General features: G+C 40.6%; 1 protein-coding gene across 1 annotated transcript in view; it reads right to left on the bottom strand.

Annotated features, from left to right (window-relative positions):
• Positions 1 to 1,246: 1,246 nt before the first annotated feature.
• LOC139219687 (zinc finger protein 385B-like) overlaps positions 1,247 to 15,052 on the bottom strand; it is a 65,137-nt gene continuing 51,331 nt past the window's right edge. The window contains exons 3-9 of the mRNA XM_070851620.1: positions 12,000 to 12,154; positions 9,960 to 10,067; positions 5,434 to 5,617; positions 2,850 to 3,224; positions 2,502 to 2,704; positions 2,300 to 2,398; positions 1,247 to 1,880 (exon numbers count right to left, since the gene is read on the bottom strand). Coding sequence (XP_070707721.1) covers positions 1,650 to 1,880; positions 2,300 to 2,398; positions 2,502 to 2,704; positions 2,850 to 3,224; positions 5,434 to 5,617; positions 9,960 to 10,067; positions 12,000 to 12,154 — 1,355 coding nt within the window. The 3' untranslated portion in view covers positions 1,247 to 1,649. The remainder of the gene's footprint in view (positions 1,881 to 2,299; positions 2,399 to 2,501; positions 2,705 to 2,849; positions 3,225 to 5,433; positions 5,618 to 9,959; positions 10,068 to 11,999; positions 12,155 to 15,052) is intronic.

Genomic DNA, 15,052 nt, shown 5'->3' with positions numbered 1-15,052 from the left:
GTTATCCTATCCTGCTCTTGTTTGCCAAATACCACTGGAGGGCACTAGAGTATCATAAAGAACAGGGCATCCTCATGCAGGGCCACGCCAGCAGCCACTGTTTTTCCATTCACCAAACATATAGTTTTGAGTCTGGTTGAAGGATGATCATGTCTATGTTGGAGGTTATCAGTGCTTGCGTGCTTTCAAATCCTCTGGAGTTCAGTAATTCTCTACACAAGTTTACAGTATAATTTATACTGTACTTGATGAAAAGCTTCCATTTGCTCCTAAATAAATGCATTTGTTTTGCTTCCTTTAAATGAAGAAGAAAGCCTATATTAAGTCTAAATCTATAATGAATGGTAAGCGACACTCATATTTCCACATGAAGAAAGAAACTCCCACAACTGTGTAAAAAACGGTACTATTTATACGTTCATATAGAATACAGTATCGACATTTTTAGCACATAATAATTTACATTATTGCACTTGATGCACAGTTACAATAGTCATTAATTTTACCAGGTGACACTTCAAAAATACATATTGCTTAGGATGATTCAGCACAATCAGGTGGGAGGGTTTTTTAAATGTTGCTTTAAAAAAAACAAAAACAGTTGAAATAAAGACGTCAAAGACATATTTAAAAACGTGTGGAGAATTAGTTTAAACTCTCCGGGAACAGCACACATCAGCCTCTTCATGTTGCACAAGCAGCATCAACCTGTTGCACAGTCATAACTTTATTTATCTGACCACACCACCTGGAGAGCCTGTGATAATGGCTTAAAGAAATACAAGTTTCAAATTTTCTAGCTTTAAATGAAACCATCTCATTGTATGCATTAGCTGTAGTATAGTCTCCGTGAGCGAGTATTCTTGGCATCACATCAGGGTGGTGGTTGATTGTCACCTCATAACACTGAGAGCAAGACACAGACAGAGAAAAATGAATGCATGTATTTATCTAAAATAAATTATACAGAAAAGGCATCTACATCAGATGATGGCTGTAAAGACGTACATTTGTTAAGATGCAATATCCTTGGCAATCCAAAGTTATAGATCTTTGTCTTCTCAAAGGTGCAGGGCAGTTGTATGGAAGTAGCCAGTTACATGAGAGATTAACACAATCTGGATTTTCTTGATTTAGATTTGCTTATAAAAACTGAAGCAGGAATGACGTATTGTATTGTATTGTACGTGCTGTCCCAGAGTACAACTAGAAAGCTCTCATATTGAAAGAATTTTGGCAACAAACACTTAACATTTACACACTCTAGTGTATTACTCTATTATTGTCTTATAAATAAAACTAAAAGATGCTTGTCCTTATGGCTTCAGGAAGGGTCCAGACCCCGGGGAACATGCACTCAACAGTTTGTTGAGGGGAAACAGCGGAGTGATGGCCCTTCCATTTTTAAGGTGGGGGGACACTGGTCAGTCAGCGCTGAAATCTCAGTCCACGCCCAGGGACTGTGCATACAGTCCTCATGACTTGAACCTGCCAAACTTGACATGCTGATATGCTGCCCTCGCGGTCGCTGCATAGCGTCCTGGTGTCCCTCAGGGGGTCCTGTGCTTTGTCCTCACCGGGCCAAGATAAACATTCGGCTAGGTTCGGTCCACCCTACTGCAGGTCCTCCAGCCTAGCTTGGCTCATTGCTAGTAAGGAGAGAAGATAATAGGTGCATGTGTGGCCCTCAGAGGTCCTGGGGCAGGCCTGAAGAGCGTGGGGCTGATCAGGGGACCCTGAATGATGGCTGCGGGACCCGGCGGCAACCGTAGTGCCAAGGGTCCAGACGCCATGGTGCACAGGGCAGCGGGATTGAGGGGGCTGCTCAGGAACCCTGCCGGCAGGGCCTTGGATAGCTGTTTCTGCAGGGCAAGTTTAGTCTGAACCTAAAAACAAGAGGCATATTCTGTCAAAACAAGAGTCTAAAGCCATGCTAGCAGCTCTGTGACGCGTGTGTACTTATGGCATGGCTAAATAAACGCATTAAGAACTACTAAGTAACATGTAGATGTCTGCAACATTGTTATACATCCCCATTTCCTCGTACAGTATATGGACACCCTGTAGTGTCGCCACATTAGATCGTCTCCATTGCTCTTCTTGAGAATGGAGAAGTAGTTTGTTCTATATTTATATTGTAAACTCAGGGTAAAACACTCAAATAAGCTTCATTTTGTGGTTCTAAAATCTAAAGTTAAAAAAAACACCAGCATTGTATATGCTCTTTAATGCTCCTATGCGATGTGGACAAAAATAAAAGTTAAATGTGTGTGTGTGTCTGTGTTTGACATATTCTCACCGCTAAGACAGCGCTGTGCTGTAGTTTATTATAGGGCGTGAACTTCACCTTGACAGGCTTCCCGGCCAAACGCTCTTTGTGTCTCCTGCTGTTCATGTGCTGAAAGGAGGCAGAGATATTCAAAACAGTGATTCGGGCAGCTCTGAGCGGCAACTCAGTGGTCAGTGCTTCACATTTACTATATTAGGACAAACCCACTTACCTGCTTCAGCTGTGTCTCTGAGTTGACGGACACCTGGCACATTTCACAGTGAAAGGACTGGCTGGACACACCCACGACCGCTCTAGTCTTGCTGCCCATTCGCTGCTTAATTCGGCAGGCGGGCCTTGGCGATGATGCCATCTTGACCCTGCGTTGTGACTGGCTGCTCATCTGACCCTCAAGCATCTGTTTGTGCTTAGAGCCTGACTCAGGAAAACAGAGACGAGGACGAATGTCAGAATTGTCACAATAATCTATTTCAAACAACAATTTCATGTAATTTGCCAAATGAGGCTCAAACAGCAAATGGCTTAACAAAAGCAATATCAGTAGTATTGTGGTACACACCACTACAGTGAGCCTCCAACTGGGAGCTGGAATTGACCGTCACTTTGCAAGTGGGACAGTGGAGATGTTGTTTTTTGATGCTCTTGGCCTCCTTAACCTCTTCCACCTCTTTCACCACCTCCTCCTCACCTCCTGTGCAGCTCCCCTGTGGGTCACAGTGTGAGGTTGAACTGGTGGCCGGGCTGCATCCTTCCACAGATGGTCTGTCTGAAGGTGGATCAGAAATCTGAGAGCCGGGGGAGATTTCTGGAGACAGATGAGGGGAGCGGAGCGAGGAGCAGTCGGCGGAGGACAGCTGCGAGGAGGGAGTTGCTGCCAGCGAGCTCGCTGGGTTTTCTAGTTGCTGCTGTGCAGTTTGGGAAGAGGTACTTGCGCCTGTGGACAGATGATAAACATAGAAGTAATCCCTGAACCCATTTAAACTTGGCACATAAATATGTATCATATTCGTAGCCCCCTGATGAATGTAAGTAAGTGTTCACTCTCTTTCAGCTCTGTTTAACGTGTCCACCAACTCCTGAGGAAAATAACTGGCTTTTCAGCTGCTAAATTCTCCACTATGTTCACCAGCTAGTTGCTACCTTCGTCTGTGTTTGCTAATACAAGTATTTCTTATAGCTGCTTTCATTTCAGCTCTGTGATTTAACAGTGTTTTTTTCTTCTGCTGTCTCTTCTGCTGCTTGAGCTGGGTGACAAGCTGCAGAAAACAATTGCCGGAACACGTATAAATAAAGCTGTATTGGATTGAATAGTAAATGTAAGAATTCTGCTGGAAAGTTCAGTTTAGCTACTGGTGCTGGATGCGCTATCTACGTCATGATGGTGAATCCACAGTATACACAGTTTTATAATGCAGCATCAACACATACTCACATCTATACAATCAGATATAAAATGTTTTCTTCACTAATGTGATTCTTAGGTTATTTTTGTTTCATATAACCTTGTCATCATACATTATCGTATCTTATCTATTTTCTTTTATTTTTCGCTCTATCATCTCTCTTTAATTTTGATATATTTTCCCACTTTCTCTGCCATCTCAATCATTTCTCCTCCGCCTCTCTGCCATTTGTTCGCTCCCTGTACTGAAGCTCCCTCTGTTACCATCAATCAACGGCCATGGAAACCGCTGAATGTAACAACTGATAAACACTGGAAGAAAATGGGGGAAAATCAATAATGAAAAGGAACGCTGGACAAAGTATAGAGAGGAAAATGGTGATATTTTTTTGTCAAGCAGAAAGAGAAGCTGAATGACAAATGATTGAAAAGGAATAAAAGACACCACAGTTGTCACTCTCGTAGCAGCTCTCCTGTAGACAATGTTGCTGAGGAACCAATAGCTATAACATTAAGATTATAGAAAGGGATGTAGCTACCAATATGGACACTCATGTCCTTGGTAATTTGTCTGGGAATTTCCTGATTTTAGTGCAGTTAACATGGAAAATTCATACATGGTGGCTTTTAGTGGCTGCTGCCATAATTTTTGACCCAGTTACAACAATAAGTAAAAAGCTACATCACATGCACAAGGATAGTGAAGGCATATCCTTGCACATCTTCATTGCTACGCATAAATCACAGTGCATTTTGCATAAAAGGGTTGAATAAAGTGCCATCTAAACTGGGTGGCCTTTGGTTTATAATTCAGACATCAGGAGACCAGGTCCTCACACGTTTATTCACAGCATGGGTCTACAAAGACCCAGTTTTCACTACACCTGAGATGCCTCATCTGCTTGGAATGTATTCTGTTGCACCTCTTCTTCTGTCTTGTGTGCTGCGCTGGGCATCGAAGCGACAAAGTTATTTACAAGCTTGGCTGAACTGAGCTGAAAATAAGTAGTCGATTAATTGAGGAAAACAAAATATACTAACCGATTAATTGATTGTTGCGTTTAGATGAATCCAAGAGAATCAATAAACTGATAATGATACAAAAAACATTCATTGCAGCCCCACCAATCATTGACATGGTCTCTATTTATTGACAGAAAAACAACAAAAAATCTACTTAGCTTGTTCCTTGAGCCTTTAAAAATAGTTTTGTAATTAGAGAGACATTTGCTTACATCTGATGTCTCCATACAGGATGTCCTCTACAACTGTTCCTCTCCACTCTTTTAATAAACTGCTGTTCAGTAAGAAAACATGTAGTCGCACACGACTCACACTTCTGGCTTCATTTTTAGTAATTTTCTACACTCGACATTTGTCCATTAGCAAAGAGGCAAGACATGAAATGACAAAATAGGAACAAGGGACTGCAAATGGGAGATGTGTTGAGCCACTGATTCACAAACAAAATCAAAATTTAAGAAAGGAAAGCTACAACTACATGCATCTTCAGATAGCATCTGCTTTTTTAGTGCTTTAAGGCCTCTCATCTTGTAGAATGTTTTAGCTTGATGGGAGTAATTACCTATCTGACAGAGCCAATGATAGCAGAACAGGTAATAGCTGGTAATTAGCCAGCTGAGTGGCAGCGACCAAGCCTTAGTGCTAATGTCGCTCCAATAACCCCTAATTACACAGAAGATGGAGAGAGGGTTGCCTTTAAAAAAAGAAAGATTTATACCTGTTATGTCTTTCAAATGAGAGTCTGTGGGCACCGTTGCTCCTCCCATCATGCACCGCTCTCTGTCTCTGTCTTTTCCCATTGTGGTTGGACTGTGTCCGTTCTTCTGCCGGCTCCTCTGGGTCTCCAACGCCTTTAGCTTGCGAGCATGTTTGTGTCCTTTGTAGTGAGCCTCCGCCTGGGTCTGACCATCACACACACACACACACACACACACACACACACACACACACACACACACACACACACACACACACACACACACACACACACACACACACACACACACACACACACACACACACACACACACACACACACACACACACACACACACACACACACACACACACACACAGATATACACACACAGGCAAACAGAGAAAGTCAGTGTACAGTATATGAACAGAATCACTGACATGATTAAATTAGTGAAGGACAGCATGAAACCAGTAAACTGTAATCTTTCCATCTGTTCCATCTCTTTGGCTTCACATGCTTCCATGGAGTTTGGGAGAAATTATGCGATTGAGCATTTGACTCGGAGTCACGTCACCATTTTGATCATCATCATCATCATGCTTGTGCACAAATGAGCATCAGTTGGACTCGTGGTATCTCTTGACCGTCCTCTGAGCTCACTGGCTCATCTTTCATTGATTTGTTGTGACACAAAATGACCTCTGTGCCTTCCTCTGTGAGAGAAAAGACATTTGTGGCAGTGCGACAACGGATGCATGCAGATTTGGGATCCCAAAATGGCTCTGTGTGGCTGTAGATAAAGCAAGATGTGCTCTACGGAGGAAGATTAGCTTCCAGAAAGTACAAGTGCACCAACAGTGAAACAAAACCACTGAAGCAAAACACATTTATCTTGTAATCCATACACACATCAACAACACAACACATCAAATCCATACATTTTATAGACACTACTTTACTTAAGAAACAAACAGCATGTTGTTGTTTTTTCTTGTATAACAATATATATCTACATAATATGTTATATAGCTTTTGTGTTAATATTTAGTCACATTTGCTGTGACACCTGAGTCATCTTCATGACAAATGAGCAAAGTCTATCTGCTGAGAGGCCGTTAAAAGCCCAGGAAAAAGCTGGTGCGTCAGGCTCAAGATTAAGATTTTTTTTGGTCATATTTCCTAAAACTGTACAACTTATGCTTAGGTTAAATATACCTGAAAATTGTTTAATATTGAATTAAAATTTAAACTCTTTCACAGACATAGATTAGTGTAAATAGAGCTTATTCACAGCAGGCATTTTGAGCCGTCACAGTAGGAAAAGTACAGGTGTTACTTATAACATCAACAATGATTCTGTCCTATTCAAGTGTCCCTGTAAGTTGTGAGAGTGAGCCAGCATGCACAATACCAGGACCCTGAAACGGAATCAGCAAAATCAAACCAGCAAACCACCTGTGCTTTTCCTACCGTGACATGTGTTCGGTGAAAAAGGCCTATAATCTACAGAAGCTGAAAAGTTCAAATAGCTTCAGCAACTTGTCCATGACAATAAATTGTACAGAAGAAGCAGAAGGCACAAAGGAAAGGTCTGGCAATTTTCTATATTTTTCTTATTCACAAACAAATCCCAAAAAAGACCAAAACCAGCAATTAAGTGATCCTGCCAACAGTCCTTAATATATCTCATTGCTGTGCCACAGAGCCTTTATTGCGGTCCAAAAACTATTAAAATACATGAATGAGCCACACTTTTGGCAATGTAAGTTATTTTCAATCAATCCCACATTCACCGCACTCTAGTAAACACTGACTAGAGCACAAAATGTGTATTAATCTGCCACTGAAAATAGCCCCCAACAAATGGTCGATTTAGTCCTGTTTGATGAACATGTGCTAAAAATGACCAGCTGTTATTCAGCACTTTTTAAAAAATGAACAAATTAACTATATACAATATTGGTGACACATTTTTAAATGTTAACATAGGAATGAATGGGCTTGAGTCTCATAGACATGGTAGAGGAGTTGGTCGGAATAAAGGTTTTGCTCTTTTCATTGGATTTGTCAACAAAAAAGAAAACTATAAAGCAGAACCAGCCTTATCCTTTAAGAGCACACGTTTCTGACGGCTTTCTTTATGTGAAAGACATAAGAACACCCGCTAAATCAACAAAGAGTCTGAGGTTGGAACAGTGCATCAAGACTTCAAGTGTCTAGCTTCACACGGGGGCTGTTAGATAATTTGTAATTGCTCAAATTATCCGAACCAGTTTCCACGCACACACTGTACACAGCACATCCTCTGAGCTCAGGGTGCAGAGGCGATCCTTTGGTGACTGTGTGCATAGAGCAGTGGGGTGCAAGTCCCCCCCATCAACACTTTGCATAAAGCTGCTACACAAACAGAAAGGGTACCACCGTGGGTCAAAGTGTGTGGTGGGGAAAAACAGGGCTGAGCAAAGGGTGTACGAGCCCTTTGGCTACGTTGAATGTCAGTGCGCACTAACCATTCAGCGTGATTTTCAACTGAGTCAGAGTGATGAATCTGCTCCCATCTGCGTAATACCATACTATCTGGCATGCCAGTGTAGTATGAGTTCACTATGTTCCACCATAGTCACGTAAAGAGAGAATAACAGGTAGAATAAGTGTCCCAGGACAGCAAAACAAAAATCCTCAGTTAAAAACAGCTGAAGGAGACTGTCAAGACTGCTTGGCCTCCGCTGAGCTTGATTCAAGCAGCTTTGTGCATTCTCTGATGCCCAAACTCTTCATACACAGTGAGCAACTACTGTCCTCCACAAAAGGGCAACAAAATTAGAATATCATGTGTGATCCCTCAGGCTTGAATCTTTCATGCTTTTTCAGTGAGTTTAGCAGCCTTACAGGAATAATTTGTAAAGATTCAAGTCTGTACCGTTTTTATGCACACTGGTCGTGTAATACTCTAGATCTCATTTTCACAGTCATCCATGTTTGTCTTCATTCAGGACAAGCAAATCCGGCTTTCCATCTTTCAGGTCTGCATTCAGTGCAATAAAGCACTCTATTGTAGATGCTACTACTGTAATAACTTTTAACCACCACTGAATAATTAGTGTTGAAATGCAATTACCTCTGAATTTACAGCACTGGAATATTAAACTTTAGAGACCATCTATCACTATTTATGCTGTTTTTAATATTCTGAAATATCCAAACAGGCATGAATTGTCATGTAATTTTCTACCAGAGAATAAATCGTAATGACTTATGTTCATATATCTCCGTCATAGCGATGAAAACATGGTAAATGTCTTGAACAGCCACTCAAATCCAGCATGCTACACTATGGCCAAATCGTGTTAGAAATCATGTTGGCTTTGGTTGAACCTTAAAACCATTTGTATCAAACTAGGATTGTAGATGTATGATTGAACTTTGGATGTGAAGCTGTAGATGTATGTCCAATATAAAAAAAATAAATGTGAAAATGAAACCTTCTGTACCAACTGGATGTACTACGCAAGCAGTGTGTATAAAATCTGAAAAGACTTGAAATATTCACAACTATTCCTTTAGTCAGTTTTCTTTGTCAAGTGCAAATTCCAGCCGCTCAGTGCGACCCCCTGTTGGGACCTGTTACCTGCCTGTAACCTGGCATCCAACTCCTGGGGCAGCCAGCACTCTCAGCTCAGCTGCAGGTAACACAGAGGGGAGGAGGAGAGAGCCTGTTAGCTAGAAAACAGACCCCTGACAGCGTCACTGTATGTCCACAAGTTCAGCAGAGCGGAGAGAGAAAAAGGCAGAGAGAGCATGAAGAAAGAGGCAGGCGAAGTAAGGGTTAAGGGTAAATGGGCTCACACCAGTGTCCTGCTTCCTTCAAGTTTCACAATTCACACAAAGAAGAGTCATTGTCATTCAGCCAGGTTCCTCCTGACAATATAAATGCAAATAAGAATAAACGAACTCCATAGGAATGGGAGCTAAATGAATATGAATAGGGCTGTGTGATAAGGAGAAAAAAGCAGCAGAACTAGCTGACTGGTTTCCTTTGAAGAACCCAGTGGTCAAGTAAAAAAATGGAAACTGAGGACAATATACTGATTGGACAGATAAGAGTCCCGCTTCAAAATTGTTTTTAGACCAATAGGATGCATTAACAGTAAAACTGTTGCAAATATATGGACGCTTGACTGCAAAAATAATCCAAAGGTGAGCTTTTAGTTCATGCGACACCAGATCGGGTTTGTGTTTTAAAGTGTGAATCTTGTTTAGAAAAGCCGACTTTCAGCAAACATCAAGAGGGTCAGAGGGGCGCGCAGTGAGTTAAGGGAGATGATGTTAATGCAACACTCACTTTGTCGTATAAAAATACATCGCAGGTTAATGTGATTTAACTAATGAGCACAATCTGTAGAAAACAGACTACCAACTTCAGCTAACTGCAGCCTTGTGTTGAGCTTTTCTCTATCTAGTTTACCAGATGAAAGCTCAAAGAAAGAAACCAACAGCTTTTCCTCCGTCATATCAGTGAAAAAGACTGAAAGAGTCTAACTTACAGTGGAGTTGAAGCGCAGATGACAGATGTTACAGGAGATGATGGGTTTCTTCTTGGGTGGAGCCACGCCGAAGGTGTGGTTGATCACTGCCTTCTGCACTGGGTCCATCTGCCAGGTAAAACACACACATGCACATGTTTGTCCTGCCTCATGTTTCATCCAGTTATCCTTATAGTATGATATGGATGAGGTCTGTCAAAGCATGTGGTTTCACAGAGTGGTGCAAACAGGCAATTTCAGTAAAGCAGACCCAGTTCAAGTTTGTCCTTTGGGATCTTTGCTACATGTCATCCCTCCTCTCTACGCTGCTAGCACTTCTGTTTTACAACTGGCCTTGTTGTCTCTCATCTCTCCACTGTCAAATAAAGCAGTGATACCAGAAAAACCTGCAGAAAAAACAGCTTCAGTCATGTGGGTGTTTTTGAACCATTTTGGCGCTTTCAGCGGTTAGAGAATGAATGTAATATCCCATCTGAATCATTTATTTCTAACAAAGGCCTACTGAGTTAAGCTAGGTTATTTGTTTAAACACATTATTCAATAAAGTTTAAAAGATGTGAAACGTGTTTGAGATACTAACAAATGCTTCCTATAACATAAAAAAAGGGCTTAAGTATAAATCCTGTTGTTATGAAACAGAAACATTTCTATTAATATTAATATGTAAAAAGAACTTGTTTTCTGGTTAACTGGTTTCCACCCAACGTGCGCTCCATAATGGTCTTATTTATTAAATACTGCACATTCTAATTTGTGGCCATGTTACGTTCCTAGTGGGGTAGCATACACGTTTATCTCCATTTACCTTGAAATTGATGTGCAGCTCTGAATGAGCACAGACGAAATGATTATCCACACTACTACCATCATCTTTCAGGTCAGTGATGAGCAGTTTGTCAGAGCTGATTTGTGTGATTTTGTTTTTCATTAAATAAGATAAACAATTTAGCTTAGAGTCATCCTGTGATTTAATGAAATATTGCAGAATGTGGTTAACACATTTGCTTTGGTGGAGGGAGATGAATTTGATTTAAACATCTATTTGACAAAAGTCAAAAATGTTTAGAAGAATTTGACATTCATTCTTTAAAGGTGTCAAGAATGAATGCAAGCTGTGTGTATGAAAGAAGATAAAATGAAAGATGAAGAAATTACACTCCCGAAATCACACTTTTTAAATAACCCTATTTCATATTTTTAATCCCTACGGTGCAGCTTTGTTAGTTGAGTCATATTTTTAGCATTAGGCGTCAGACTAATCTTCTTCCAGTCTCCCACATGCCTGATGCATTTAGCATGCACGTCTTGTCTCATTGAGGGTTAAAACTAAATGTAGACTATGAAAAAGTCTGCAGCCTTCGAGCACCACACTGAACACGCATGTATATGTGAGGAGACAAGTGTTATACTTGGAATGTCTGAGTCAAGTAATATTACATACGATGTTTATATTTACAATGCATGCAAAGTATTGTTCATGTAAAACAAGCTAATCAGTTTAGTAGCTCTGCTTCACAGCTCATTCATGCATTTCTTCCCCAATGAATAACCTTTAAAATAATAATCAAACCCATCAACCAAGTATGTGGACTTAACTGACAGTCTAACGACGATCCAGTGATTCAAAATGATGTCAGATCTCAGGTGGACCGGACTGTAAACGACACACTTTGGGCAAATCTGACTTATTTTCTCATTTGAACCTTTTATTAAGGAATGAAAAATCCCAGATTTAAATATATTTGTGGGCATTTTTGTATTCTTATTAGTGATTTTGAATGTAAAGAAATGATAGGAAACAAGGGGAAAACAAGGATCCCTGGCCTTATTTGAACTAGGGACATAACGTTTAAGGTTAACCTCTCTTAAAGTCCCTTAAAGTTTAGTGTGATGTAACCAAAATGCTTTATACAAAATACTGTGTTTGGGTTAGGTGAAAATATTTTAAGGTTTTCTTTGAGGGCTGTAAACACTTTTTGTGTGTCCACAGTAGCCACGCGTGTGATGTGTGCATACGACAAATGTGATATAGCATCTCACCGTGTTGAAGTTGGGGAAGAGGCTGAGTGGCGAGGAGCTGTTGACCCTGAGCGGCAGGAAGTGCTCCAGCTGGGCATGAGTATGCGGCTGGAGGGGTCGACCTGGCAGAGACAGGGAACCCAGGAGCGGGTGGACCTGGCTCTGGGAGAGGGCTCCTGCAAGAGGGATGATCACATTTGAGCAAACACATGACTGTGACTACAATTTTCTGCTTCATCCTCTTAAGATCCTCTATGTTAAACACATTTGTTTTCCATTTGGTGCCACCAAAGCTGCACATCTCTAGACACACACAGGAATAAAGACGGAGTTTAGCAGACTGCATATGACATCAAGACCCATTCCCACAGTGAATTATGTGCTCAGTAAAGCTTTAGTGATAGCAGGGGATAAATGATGAGAGGGTTTGTGTGGCCTTTTCCTGCTTTACAAGTCCATAGTTTATCTTGACAAATGTCTCTGGCCTTTAAACACAGCACTAGTGTGTATAATTGTGTGGTTTTGTCCTTCCTCAGATCCTGCAAGTGGGTCAGTCAACATCAAGAGAAAAAAAAATTGCAAGGAGGTTTTTACGGCCTAAGGTGACTGTTAGACTGCACTTTTTAAAAAATACATATTTATTTGCTTTTTGTTGCTCCTCCTTTTTTTCCCCTCATAGTGTTTGTTTTGATGAATCCCACAGCAATTTTACCATCACGTTTTGCTCTCTGAAACCTCCTTCCACATGACCTCTCATCTCATCACGCTTAATTTTGGTTGGCCTAAATACTTTGAGACTGCTCATGCTTTAAAGAGCACCACAGCACTGACCTTTGTCTAGACCCAAAGTAAACATTAGTCAGCCCACATTAAAATGCACAGTGCCTTACATAAGTAAGGCGATTTGCAGGAGGTCTGTAATGCCTGTGTGGTCAAAGTCCTGAAGTTCTCCACAATATAAGGTCATATGTAAATGACAGAATGCTACAGAATCTATCCATCTATCTGTCCATCTATCTATCTTACATTTTCCAGAATTATATTCAATAACTTCTAAAGAACAGGCATTTATTTTCTGCCTCAACGCAAAGAGATACGTTTCTTGAATGTAAAAATTAGAATGACTTGACTTTAAAACCCCTTGGTTACATAGCTGATTTTCTACAGAAAAAGGAAAATTTACTTTTGAGTATTCATGATAAAACTTCTCATTGATATTGTAAGAAACAGCTTTGTGATCAAAATATCTTGGGCTAAAAGAAAAAAGGACAAAATGTGAAAAACCAGGCACATTGCAAATAGCTGCCTATTTTCTTATACAATACAAGTGTCTTTCTTCCATTTGACAGGCAGAGCTCGACTTGGTATGGATTTAAAATTTGTGGTTGTTGAGGGTTGAGGGGAGGTTTGGCCTCCGCGAGACGGAAAATGTCAACACGAGTTTGATGAGCCGGCTGAGGGACCATTGGCTGGTAGGTGGATTCTTCTGCGTAGTAACACTAAATGAAATTGCCTGATGATGCCAAAAGTATTAACATACTAGATGACAACTGGAGGATGAAGAGAGATGACTCACTAGCTTTGGATTAAGGAAAGACATATGAGGAACCCATGATGTACAGGTTTACCCTTACTGAGAAATAAGTATTTATTACAAGAAGTAGAAAGAAATGCAAAGAAAAGAATGAAATACACGAAAATTAGCAAGAAATGTAACAGAAGAGACTGTTGCGGTATATGAGACTAAAAGATAGACCATCCTAAAGTGTACTGTTCATGAACATTTCCTCTAAATACTGCGGAGAGTGAATACAGTCGGTCTAATCGGAGTCTAATGATGTTATTTCATAGGACCTAAAAGCACTGCAACAAGCAATTTTCCCCAATTTTCTGCTTCTTTCACCCCTGGATTTCAGGTTTTATCTCTGAGGATGAGGCAGGGTTTGAAAGTCCTTGAGCATTAGCATGCATTTACTAATCTGGTCCCATATTCAAAATGGTTCTTAAAGCCTGTACAGAGCAGAGAGACATTGCAGAGGAAGGGGAAGGGAGAAGAAAAACAACTTTTGCAGATTCAAAACATGCTCAAAGAAATTTTATGACCAGTATACTGCAGAGGGAATACTTAATACAGGCACATGATTTTAGGAGTCACATTAAAAAGAGGTCAGAGAGAGATCAGAGATGTTAAACAGTTCCACGCAGGTGTTTACTATAGGCAACAACTAATAGAGCGGCAGTGGTGGATGTAACACAGCACGTTTTGTTTTATCATCACCTGCAGCTGCAAATGCCTCGGGGTGAATGTGGCAAAAGATAAAAGCCTGTCAGAATTAGTTATGAATCCAAAGTGGATGTGAAAATATATTTTGGAATGTTAAATAAGGCTAAGCAAGAGTCAACAGCCAGCAGCTCTGTGAGGCTTTACTTAATGCTAATATGGACAAATGACAATGCTAACAGGCTAATGTTTAACAGGTATAACCCGTACCCAAATCCCAAATTTGAGATAGTGGCCAAACCGTGTAGTTACGACGATGGCATCCGTCACATGATGCTAGTGGGCCCAAAAAGCATTTCCCCACAGTTTCCAATCCCACACAATCATGGGAAAGAAGCAGCTGGAATAAAATGAACAAGCTTTGTACAATGACTCATTTCACTATCGCTGTTATGCTAGCTATAGATATAGAAAGGAAAATATGATGCTTGTTCATGTAGCGTAAGTCTACGTGGCCGCCATATTGGGGAGGTCAAGATCTGATAGTAAACAGTTTTGAGAGATGCAGAGTTTACTACAAAATCAACTATATGAATTAATGATAAAGAGAATAAATCATTTAAGATTTACAATAGTGGGGACATTATGTAATGAAAACTGTACAGCCTGCTTGGAGCCCTCATGTGTCACGTGTCAGATGAACTGACAAATGTTCTTCTCTTAACTGGAGTCCGGGGAACAAACATAATCTTGTTTATTTTATTTAAGATTTTAGGCTTCATCATCTAGGCACCACGAATGTCTGCACAAAATTCATGGCAATACATCCAATAGTTCTGGTACAGCAGTCTGG

The sequence above is a fragment of the Pempheris klunzingeri genome, chromosome 20, assembly GCF_042242105.1.
Source record: "Pempheris klunzingeri isolate RE-2024b chromosome 20, fPemKlu1.hap1, whole genome shotgun sequence".
Lineage (NCBI taxonomy): Eukaryota > Metazoa > Chordata > Actinopteri > Acropomatiformes > Pempheridae > Pempheris > Pempheris klunzingeri.
Note: the sequence above shows the minus strand (reverse complement) of the source record. Positions and strands in the feature narration are given on the sequence as shown.